Genomic DNA, 12,768 nt, shown 5'->3' on the forward strand with positions numbered 1-12,768 from the left:
TGATGAAAATAATAAAAACGAAGATAAAACGTTTAATAATATCTGTTCTTCCTCGAATACATTTGTACCATTTTGTTTAAAAAGTTGTTTAATTAATTAACTTAATTATTCTGACTATATGTGCTTCTATAATTTTTTTTATATTTAATTATATATTTACTCATTTTTAATATTATTATAATTATTAACTCATCTTTATTATTATTATAACACTAGGTCGTAATTCCCACGCCATATGAATTAATATGTTTTAATTAAGTACACAACTTATATATTTGTTGATAAAATATTAAATTCAAATCAAATTAATATGCTAATAAACTTCGTTTATACTAATTTGCTCAAATAGCGTTTTAAAATTGCCGCGTCATATCACTGAGCAACTTCGCACTGCATCAACTCCTATTGAATTAAATTTACAATGTATAATTGCAAATTTAAAACTCGCGCGATGTGACATCACCGCTCGCTCACATGTTGCACAAATTAGTTAATAATTTTTGTGGTGGCAACACTCCCCCACCACCTCTGAACACCCTCAGTTATCAATCGTCTTTAGTATGAGACGGACCTCCCCAGTGATAAGAACAATGGAAGAAAGTGCTTTGGATTATCAAGGTAGGATTTTTAATTACTATAAATCAATCTATACATGAATATATTTGAACTATATTCGATAATTAGATGTTATCAATTAGTTTAATCATATATTCAACCTAGATTTTGATTTGAATTAATATAATTATTAAGTTATTTATCCTAAAAGTGAATTTCATTTTCATGCTGAACCCAAGTGACGTTTCCGACGCGTGCATCAAAAGAAATCGTGATGCATCCTTGATTTATAACGACTTATAACTAATTTTAATAATGATTTCAGTGATTTATTTAAAGTTTCATCGTATTTTAGAAATATTTGTGATAAAAAAGTGTATTTTTAGCATCTAGTACCATGTGCACGTGGCGACTAAATATAAGGCATCCACGCATATGAATGCTTTATTACGGCTCCTAATTACCTATTTAATAAAGATTAATTATTATTTTCCAACAATTTTGATGATTTTGTGTAAAATTTTGCATTTTTCTGATGACGCCGCCTTCAAAAGGCTTTGCGTGCAGTAGACGCTCAGCGTGAAGGTGCCGATACACTGTAGAGAAATATCTAGGTAGAGTGTAGACTCTCTTGCTAGTGCGCTCTACCGTTGTCTGTACACTGTAAAGTGTTTTTTTCTTCCGAGAGCTCTTTCGTACTCTAGGAGAGAAGTAGGTGAAAGGTGCTAGAGCAACTCTACCTAGACACTCTAAAAAGCTATGTACACTTGTGGCTATATATATTAATATATATTAATCTAGGTAGAGTGTAACTTTGACAAGTAGACTATAGAAGTGAACTTCGTATTTGAGGTTAGTTCTTGTGAGACAATTGACAATTTTATTAGTGCATATTAGTTAGTGTATAGTTATTATAATAAAGCTATGTACACTTGTGGAAAAATATATTAATAAATATTAATCTTGGTAGAGTGTAAATTTGACAAGTAGACTATAGAACTGATATATATAGAAGTGAACTTCGTATTTCAGGTTAGTTCTTGTGAGACAATTGACAATTTTATTAGTGCATATTAGTTAGTGTATAGTTATTATAATAAAGCTGTGTACACTTGTGGAAAAATATATTAATAAATATTAATCTTGGTAGAGTGTAAATTTGACAAGTAGACTATAGAAGTGAACTTCGTATTTCAGGTTAGTTCTTGTGAGACAATTGACAATTTTATTAGTGTATATTAGTTAGTGTATAGTTATTATAATGAGTTCCCGGCGAAAACAAGGTTTAGCAGCATTGGTGGTATATAGTTTAGTTAAAAAAAGAAATAAGACAGTAAAAAAAAAAAATGTGGGTTAGGGAATGGATTGCCAAAAGAGAAGAAGAGGGAGTTTATGCAAAGTTGTTGAAAGAACTCGAGTATCAAGACGTAAGTTCTTATGAAAATTTTATAAGAATGACCCATCAGGATTTTCAGCATTTGCTGGAACGAATTGCTCCAAGAATTACAAAACAAGATACTCACCTAAGAAAATCAATATCACCATCTGAGCGGTTAACACTGACACTGAGATTTCTTGCTACTGGTAAGTGGTATAAAACAATTATTTAAAATAATACAAAAACATTTTTTTTACTATTTATTTATAAAAATTGTACCAATATTAATTGTAAATAAATTCTATTATAGGTGACAGTTATCAGTCATTAAGTTATTTGTTTCGGATTCCACCAACAACTATTTCTCGCATTGTTCCGGAGGTGTGTGATGCTCTGTACTTGGAATTGAAAAATGATTATTTGAAGGTATGAGAAAATGTTACATTTTGTCATAATATTGCGTTAAAGTAGTCTCGTTTTGCGTTGGAGAAATTATCTGGCATATTACTGGAGTGCTCGATGAACCGGAGTACTCACTCAAATTACTCAGAGACAGCATAGACTGTGAACTGGGGGAGGATACTCCTCGCATGTTGACTTCCTCATGTGCGTCTAAAATAGCTCTCTGAATCTTAAGTTTTAATTTATTTCGGATATCTTCATAGGGTAATACTCTCAACTCTGCAGTAACAAACTCTCCAAATACATCCAAGTGATCTTTCGGAGCTCGTAAACAAGCTAAAGCTTCATTCAGCAACTCATCATCCTTTTTAACTGAATCGGGTGCCCGTTTTTTATTTTTATGAGGTTTTGTAACAGGAGTCTGCCAAGACCCAGAATTATCTTTCATTTCCTCATCATGATGGTCCTAAAAAAAGTTAAAATAATAAATGAAAATTAAATGTTTTGTTCTTTTTTTTACAGATTTCTTGTACATCAGAGGAGTGGGAAAATGAAGCAAAGCGATTTGATGCTACTTGGAACTTTCCAAATTGCATAGGAGCTATTGATGGAAAACATGTGGTAATGAAGGCACCAGAAGACTCAGGAAGTCTATATTATAATTACAAGGGGACACATAGCATTGTATTAATGGCTCTAGTGAATGCTGATTACAAATTTTTGTACATAGAAGTAGGTTGTAATGGGAGAGTGTCAGACGGGGGTGTATATGCAAATTGTTCACTATCTAAGTGTTTGGAAAACAAGTCATTGAATATACCCGAAGCAAAGCCATTACGTGGCCAGTCAGTTCCGGTGCCATATGTCATTGTTGCCGATGACGCTTTTCCGTTAAAAACCTACATTATGAAACCATTCCCTTTTAGAGACCAACCTGTTGAAAATCGCGTTTTTAATTATAGACTTTCTCGAGCACGTCGAGTGGTAGAAAATGCATTAGGTTTGCTTTCGATGCGTTTTCGTTTTCTTAGAAAGCCAGTTGAACTATGTCCTCAGAAATTAATGAAGCTAGTTCAAGCTGCTTGTGTGCTACATAATTATCTAATTGAAAAAAAGTCGACCAGATATGTTTCTGAAGGTACTGTTGACATGGAAGAAAATGGCAGGCTTATTGAAGGTTGTTGGCGAGATGACCCACTTCCACAAAATTCCTTTTATTCATTACAACATACAGGCGCAAGAAATCCAACATGCACAGCCAAGCAAGTACGCGAAAATTTTAGAACGTATTTTATGTCCAGAGCAGGTGAACTACCGTGGCAATATAAATATGTTTGATTTTTTTATTTATTAATTTATATATTGTTTTGTCATTAGATTTTTGTTATATGAATGTCAAATGTATCCTACAATAAAAATTTTAAATCACAATATGAATTTACTTTATTTACTTACCAGCACATCTGTAATAATATCAGGGGCACTGCCAACACTGACAATTGAATCCTTTGTTGAATTTATCTGGATATTCATAAACTTGACAGCCTCAAAAAACTCCCACTTCGGTTTATACCTTTCATCTGCGCCCTGACCACTTTTGAACTTTTTCATTTTTCTCAGATGCTCATTTAACTGGCATCTCAAATTATGAATTTTGTCTTTTACTGTTTTAACACCCAAATTTAAAGACGTTGCTATCGTTTCCAAGGACTGTTGTTTCAGGTTTCGATTCCTATACTCCTTCAACCTGATATTCCACAATTCTGGACGAGCCTCTACCAATTCAATTAATTGAAACACTTTATTTCTCTCCCAAACAAACTTTTCGCACTGTTCTTCATCATATAATGCTTCCATTTTCCAAAATCAAAAAAAAAACAACTTTTCTTTTTCAAATAAACACACGGATAAATAACCTAACCATACATAACCTAGCAAAGCAAAACAAAGAAAACTCTACGTATAATACAAAAAAATATCCAACAAGTTGAATAATGCTAGAGTTAACCGCTAGAGCGTGGAAGTTGTGCAGAGACGCCTGTGTACACTGCATATCATTTGTCTAGCGAGCTTGTCTACGGAGAGCGTAGACTGACTCCCGATAGAGTGCTCTAGTAGCTGTGTACACTATGGGACTCAACATAGAGCGCTCTATTAGAGCTCTAGTTAGAGCGACTCTAGCCAAAAACTCTACAGTGTATCGGCACCTTGACTCGGCGTTTTTGAAATCGTTCTTATCTGGTGTTGAGTTGCAATAGCTTTTGGGTGCTGCTATCAAAAAGTTTGTTCATTTATTTAGTTTATATTATTTATATAACATTATTTTTCCAAAATTGTGTAACTTGCGTACCGTGTTGCTTGCGCTTAAGACAATCATGAAGCATCCTTGATTTATAACAACGTATAACTAATTATGGTCATGATTTTAATTAATTCGTTAATGCTTTATCGTATTTTGGATAGATTTTCAACACAAAAGTGTATTTTTCAAGTCGGATTTCATACCGAGGTCTGATAATTCATCCACGCATATGAATTCTTTATTACGGCTTCTAATTACCTATTTAACAAAGATTAATTATTATTTTCCAACAATTTTGTGTAAAATTTTGCATTTTTCTGATGACGCCGCCTTGAAAAGGCTTTGCGTGCAGTAGACGCTCAGCGTGACTCGGCGTTTTTGAAATCGTTCTCATCTGGAATAGTGTTGAGTTGCAATAGCTTTTGAGTGCTGCTATCAAAAAGTTTGTTCATTTATTTAGTTTATATTATTTATATAATATTATTTTTACAAAATTGTGTAACTTGCTTGTCGTGTTGCTTGCGCTTAAGACAATCATGAAGCATCCTTGATTTATAACAACGTATATCTAATTATGATCATGATGTTAATTAATTCGTTAATGATTTATCGTATTTTAGATAGATTTTTAACAGAAAAGTGTATTTTTCAAGTCGGATTCCATACCGAGGTCTGTTAATGCATCCACTCATATGAATGCTTTATTTCGGCTTCTATTCAGTTATTTTGCAAAGATTGATTATTATTTTCCAAAAATTTCGACGATTTTGTGTAAAATATAGCATTTTGATCATAACGACGCCGAGTCGAACATGACCATATTTGCAATGCGTTCGCTGAAAATGACTCATCACTTTTAAGATATTTGATTTAATTGAATTGTTTGAAATGATTTTTTTTATTAACGTCCGGAAGGAGAGGTTCATGTTTTCAACCAGAAAGTATGATTTTCAATTTTTTTTAAGCCATTTAATGTAATTCGATTTATCATTAACTATATGTGAGATTTCTCCTTCATTTTTCAAGTCGGATTCCATACCGAGGTCTGATAATGCATCCACTTATATGAATGCTTTATTTCGGCTTCTATTCAGTTATTTTGCAAAGATAGATTATTATTTTCCGAAAATTTCGACGATTTTGTGTAAAATGTAGCATTTTTATCATAACGACGCCGAGTCGAACATGACCATATTTGGGCATTGCAATGCGTTTGCTGAAAATGACTCATCCCTTTTAAGACATTTGATTTAATTGAATTGTTTGAAATGATTTTTCTTATTAACGTCCCGAAGGAGAGGTTCATGTTTTCAACCAGAAAATATGATTTTCAATTTTTTTTTAGCCATTCAATGTAATTCGATAGGATCTCGAGCTTATCAGTAAACTATATGTGAGATTTCTCCTTCAGATAAGCTGTATGAATGAGCGAGTAATCGACCCAACTCTTACAGCAGTTCTTACGCTGCACGCAATTTGTTAGTTTCATCTAAGTATTTTATTGTTAATATTAAAAATTAATCATTTTGTCATTGCTTTATATTGGACAGGTCCAGACTTGCATAAACTTATCTAAACTCGAGAAGCAGTACTAAGAACAGTGAAGCGTTTCTTCAGCATGAGAAATATATTTTATCTATTTCGTATCTTGGATCAAAAGTGCGGTGCTACCACAAAGCCTGTAAGTGTTCATCAATAAGAAATCTATATATTAATTTGTGAATGATTTATAAGTATTTCCATTTCCATAATTTAAGTGTTTCTTTAACAGGTTTATGATCCACTGATTGTGTGAGAATGATGGAAGTTTCTTATCAAAAGTGCGGAGATACCAAAAAATCTGTAAGAGTTAATTAATATGAAATCAGTATATTAGTGAATGATATAACTAGAGAGTTAATTTTTGTGTTTCTTTTTCAGATTCATGATCCAGTGGTGGTGGAAGTGTTTTTTTTAGTTTAGCTAATTTAAAGTTTTTAAGTTTTAAAGTTTTAAAGTTTAAGTTTCAAAAATGTAGTGTGTAAAGTGTTAGTGGGTGTAAGACTGATTAAAATGCCAAAATCAATAGGCCCTTAGTGCAAAGGTACGTAGAGTTAATTTTTAATTATTACATATGTTTATAATTTTTATAATAGCTTCAATGTATTTCTTATTTCTTACATTTTTATTCGTTGTCATTTTATTTCACCGCTTTCACATCATTACGAATTTTTCATAATATTTGTTCATGTACATACATTACAGACAAGTCGTGTTACTATCTTTTAAATTTTTATTATTTCGTCTTCTAATCGAAGCACTTTTATTTTAATATTGATGTTTTTGTGTAACTGTTTCGGTCTCTTATTTCAAAAATCTGCTTCCAACTTTTGTTCTAATATTCCTTCATTTTAAAATATCTACATTTTATAGTCTATCATTATCATTTGCCATTCAATGGCATTGTTCAATACGTCCTATTATTATACGTCTAAGAACCCGTCTTTAGTAATAAAGTGTTATCTTTTGCTACAATTCACATTATTATTTGTTGTAACACAAGTTATGTACATATATCGCACTTCTGTAGAAAGTTTTATTCATAGTCTTTTATTTTGAGTAATATTTCTTGTAAACTATTTTTATCTCGCATTTTCAAAAAAATCTCTTTTCAATTTTCAGACTCAATTTCGTTTGATTTTTTTTTATATTTTGCCTTTAATCACATGTATTATAATTTTACTTTGTCATACTTCTTTTAGTCTTACTTTTTTCCTTCGATGGTATTGTGCAGTAGGTATTTTTATGATAAAATATATATCCGATATACTTCATGTGACTAACTTTTTCCCATCTCCCGTCGACCGTTCTCTGGCCGGTTGAGAATTACAATGTTTACAATGTTTTATTTAATTTAGCACATTAAAACATTTTGGCACATAGTTGTTTCAGTACATAGTACTGAAACAACTATGTACAGCTGTAATTATAATAGGCCTGTATATATTTGTTTAAAATCTAATTTTCTATAGTTTTATAAATTATTTTAAAATTTTTAATTTTTATAATGCAATCAGTAAAATTATAACTTTTATTCATCATTATTTTTATATCTCGTTATAATGAGTTTATTTAATATAGGTGTATGTTCCTGGTTTTTGGATATGCTAGCTGGTATATATTAAGTTGCTGATTGCTAGTAATCCTGTATTGGTGATTATTAGTTGCTGGTTGCTGAGAATGCTGGTACGAGCAAGAATAAAGCATAGTGGCAGATCGATAAAGGTTAGTGTTATTTTCATTGTTCATTTTTTTTTTGATTTTGCTATTTTAATCAGAGATTTTGTTGAGTTACACAAAGGTGACACTAGGGTTCCGCAGTTGTTCTATTGATATTTTATTTTTGTTCGAGGCGCACGTTGTTGAGGTGCTTTCACTGATTTGGTTATTAGGATTCTGTTGAAAAATAGTAATATTTTAGTGTGTTATGAAAATATATCTATCGATATTTTTGAGTTTTTTTTTAGCTTTTCTATACCAATAAAATTCTTAAATCTTCATTTGTTAATGCTGCGTAGCAGATATTATTTTCCATAAGTGGTCCTATTCAGCTTCTTTTGTTTCACATGTTGAAGATCTATAAATCATAAGAGTATAAGCTATGTTTTTAACATGTCAAGTTGGTATTTTAGTAAAAAAATATGCAGTTCGCACTTAAATCAGTTCAAATATGATTATTTTGATAACGACTTGGAGTTTGATAACGACTTGGAGTTATTTTAATCTGAGATTTTGTTGAGCTACACAAAGGTGACATAAGGGTTCCGCAGTTGTTCTATTGATATTTTATTTTTGTTCGAGGCGTATTGAGATTTTGTTGAGGTGTTTTCACTGATTTGGTTATTAGGATTCTGTTGAAAAATAGTAATATTTTAGTGTGTTACAAAATATATCTATCGATTTTTTTTTGAGTTTTTTTTTTAACTTTTCCATACCAATAAAATTCTTAAATCTTCATTTGTTAATGCTGCGTAGCAGATATTATTTTCCATAAGTGGTCCTATTCAGCATCTTTTGTTTTACATTTTGAAGATTTTTTTGATTTGTTACTTTTTCTTCATATTTACTATTCATTCCCAATGCTACATTACAAAACTGTTTTGGTGGTATTTTGGCACTTCTATTGAAAATATATCAAATCCACAATAAACTCCTGAAGTTACTAAACTACATTTTACAAATTTTATTTCACAAATCAAGTCTCAATTTCACAAATTTAATCTTCTTCTATTTAGTTTCCTTTTAGCAGATCAGGTTCTGACTTCTCTCATGTACTAGCTGCCTTATCATTAATTTTATTTTAATTAACTCATATCAAAAGTATCGATTGAGTATTTAATGTCTATTTAATTTTTTAACTTGTCAAATTGGCTTTATGGTGAAAAGTTTTATGCATTACGCACTTAAATCAGTTCGATTATGATTAGTTTGATAACAACTTGGAGTTGTCGTAAGGACGTTTTTTTGTTAGTTCTGAATATGGCAATATACTTTGGAGGACATTTGTATTAATATGTTAGTACAATGTTGTGAATATTATGCATTATGTCTTGTATGTTTTATTGCCATCAGTATTTCTTTGACTTAAATCTCACTTATTTTCAAATTATTATTTTTAAAACTAGATGTTAATTCAATTTGCTGTAGTAGGGTGTCAAATTGGCTGGTAAATATTAATTAATTCCATTGTGATAATGATAATGACTTAAAATTTGACGTTCTTTTCCTATAGTGGTCGTATTCAGTTTCTTTTTCGCAGACAACGTTCCGTCTTTTCTTATCTACTAGCTGCTTTGAAACTATTTTTTATTTTAATCAGCACGTATATCGATTGAGTATAATCATTGTTTTTAACTCGTTAAATTGTCTTTTTGGTAATATATTTTGGAGGATATTTGTATAAGTAGTTTAATACAATGTTATGCATAATATGCATTTTTCTCTAGTATGTTTTATTCTGATGAGTATATCTATAACGTTGACCTAAATCTCATTTTCAAATTATTATTTTTAAAATAAATTAAATGTTAATTTGATTGCGTTTCTACAGTAAGGTATCAAATCGCTTCTTGGTGAAAATCAATTCCATTGTGTTAATGATAATGACTTAAAAATTGACATTGTTTTCCAAAAGTGGTCTTATTTAGTTCCCTATTTAGTATGTTCTAAGCTAATCAGTCACTTCGACTTGAATCTCGTATATTTTCAAATTAGACTGCTTTATGCATCTCATGAAGAAAATCATTTTAATAATAGACTGTAAGACGTCAAATTGGCTTCTTGATAAAATTTTTAAGCATTACGCAATTCAATCAATTCCATGTTGATTATTCTAATAATAACTTAATTTTTGTCATATGAACTTTTTTCGTCAATTTTAGTGATAAAATATACTTTGTAGGAGGTATTTCAGTTCAATATTATGCGTAAAATAGGTTTTCAGCTAGTATGTATCATCATGATTTGTATTTTTTTATATTTACACTTTATATTTTCTTTTATCTACTTGAAGTAAATTTAATTTTTATTACAATGTAGTAAATTTATTCTTCTAAATAGTAAGATTTAAATTAATCTGCTAGTAATTTAGTTCAAAGTTATTCCATTTTTTTGCTTAGATATCAACATTTGTCTTCAATTACATAGTTGCATCAGGGTATAGTTCAATATGTTATTTTAAAATTTTTAGAGTGCATGGAGTTTCGTATTTATGAAATTATTACAAAAGAGCGTTCCACTAATTGTCAAAGGTATTATACATGATTATAGATTACAGTAAAATAATCAATATGAATTGATTGAATTGCTCAATTTGGATATGTATGATCCTACAAAATTTTGCAATTATTTTTTTATATTCTTAATTTAATGTAATATTTGCTGCACGAATTTGTACATAAATTGTTAGTATTCTATTGCATTTTTGCATATTTCTAGATTTTTTGTTATAATAAGAAAACTATCGGCGTTTGTTTCATAATCATGGATGCTCTTGTTTATGAGATCATTTTACTACTTCTTCTTACCATTTATACGTTTTACTCTTTTTTTAAACTAAAGATTCATGACACTACTAAGGTCTTCTTACAAGATTTATTTTGTAATTTGCATTTCTTTATGGTATTGGAAGTATTTCATTACCATGTCTTGTATTTTATAAATAGTTGTTTTTCAATTTGGCACTTCTTTCTATGTTTTTTTTGTATTCTAAGTAAAATTCAAAATATCATTTACTTATATTTATTAAAATTCTAGTTTAATATATCTTTTTTGAAGTAAATATTTGCACATTCACGTTTTATTTAAATTATATTAGTGTATGATTATATCAATACGAAAATCTTTTGAACGCTTTCTAGAATGTCTTGCGCATCACTTTCATATGGTTTAGTTTTATATACTCCCATAATAATACAAAACTCGAGACACAATAAAAAATATCTTTAATAGTTTATTGTGTCTTGAGTTTTGTATTATTCTGAGAATAGTCTAGTAATAACCCTATTGATATCGGTTTCTATAAAAATTTGTTAAAAACTTGTTTATCATTTTATAATTATTCAATTTGTAATTTATAAGTACCTATAGTAATATAGCAATAATTTTACCAGTACAAAACTTAAATGCTAAATAAACACTTCATGATTTTTTATTATCTATTCACAACACTTATTGCTGTCCAGCATTATGTTTAAATATAATTGTCAAACAAAATATTAAGTTTAAGAATATATTCCAAGAATATTATAACCTTTGGAGACATTTCTACAAGATAGTCCATATCTTTGCAAACGACCATTAGGCTGTCATCTACCACGGTTCGCCGTTCCTCTTGGTAGAACTCAGGGGTAGCAAATATCCTCTTTTAGAAAATACTTCTAAAATATAGTAAATTTATATATTTATTAGCGGGATGTGTATCAATTTAGTTATGACTAAATTACGTGAATGTGAAATTACGAACATAAGTAGTAGCTCCTTATGAACTGAAACTATATGGAAGTGATGCCCATAGATAGTTGTTCAATTTTACCTTATATAAGAGTATATAGCTGAATAAATATACATGCATATTTTACATTTTTAAAACTCTTCTATTCTGCCGATTAGTCAATGAAAGCAATAAGGAAAAATGGTTAATATATGAGAAGTAAGGTATGTCATTATGATAGGATATTATTAGATACTCCAGAAGATTTATAACATGAAACATATGATATGACCGATATTGTTTCGCGAATCTTCATTCCCTTTTAGATCCAAATAACTATGCAATTTGAGCATTATTTATGAATTACTAAATTGCATTTGAATTGATAATTGATTAAATTATTTTAATTACAATGTTTTATACGAATAATATTATACGATTTATATGGATTTATTTGAATAGTGGTAGAAAAAACACAGTTTCAAATTACATTTATTATTTGATACATTTGATATTTAAATATTCATTGCGTGAAAAACTTTATAAACAATATCAGTCACACAATTTATATGTATACGATTTTTAATATTTTATATATTGGTGAAAGTAACTTTGAAGTGGCATTTTATAACATGTTGTATACATGTACAATATGAATAGTTATAGTTAAAATAATTCATTCAAAATATATGAAGTAAGTTTTCCATCCCTGAATGTAAAACGATCCAGTTCCACTTGTCGTATCCTCTTAGTCGATTGAACAGGTTTCCAGATATCTTGACTGGTTTCCAGATATCTTGACTGCAACTTCTACCAGGCACTTAGATTTCAACTAGTTACTCTAAGAAAAAAACACGTTTTAAAAATATAATTTTCATATAGAATTAGAGATTTTATGCCATCTTTGGTAATTTAGCAATACTTGTATCATATAATACTTTACTTCCTATCCTATGGCAATTTAATGTCACAAAAATAAACTTTTTTTTTTTGAAAATATCCAAGTTCTGTACTAGGTTGCAATGGGGACAATTCTAATTATCGTAGCAAATTTCAGTCAAACCCACTAAAGTAGTAATTTTGCAAAATTGATGACCTCCCGCGTTATTTGATATCACTGCAATCCATTGCATGCAAGAATTACAGGCCGAAGCCGGTAAA

At 29.8% G+C, this 12,768-nt stretch overlaps 2 protein-coding genes across 2 annotated transcripts; one reads left to right on the plus strand and one right to left on the minus strand.

Annotated features, from left to right (window-relative positions):
* The first annotated feature begins 1,590 nt into the window (after window positions 1-1,590).
* On the plus strand, window positions 1,591-2,365 carry LOC113382175. The gene is made up of 2 exons (XM_026620717.1): window positions 1,591-2,139; window positions 2,244-2,365. Exons 1-2 carry the CDS (start codon window positions 1,902-1,904, stop codon window positions 2,363-2,365), a joined length of 360 nt encoding a protein of 119 aa, XP_026476502.1. The 5' UTR covers window positions 1,591-1,901.
* A 7-nt stretch (window positions 2,366-2,372) lies between these two features.
* LOC113382174 lies at window positions 2,373-4,192 on the minus strand. The gene is made up of 2 exons (XM_026620716.1): window positions 3,791-4,192; window positions 2,373-2,801 (listed from the first exon to the last, which is right to left on the minus strand). The coding sequence occupies exons 1-2, from the start codon at window positions 4,190-4,192 to the stop codon at window positions 2,373-2,375; spliced, it is 831 nt and encodes a 276-aa protein (XP_026476501.1).
* Between the last annotated feature and the right edge of the window lie 8,576 nt (window positions 4,193-12,768).

This window comes from Ctenocephalides felis, unplaced genomic scaffold (assembly GCF_003426905.1).
Source record: "Ctenocephalides felis isolate EL2017-DRISC unplaced genomic scaffold, ASM342690v1 CF-g0.4_SCAFFOLD_03344, whole genome shotgun sequence".
NCBI classification, from domain to species: Eukaryota; Metazoa; Arthropoda; class Insecta; order Siphonaptera; family Pulicidae; genus Ctenocephalides; species Ctenocephalides felis.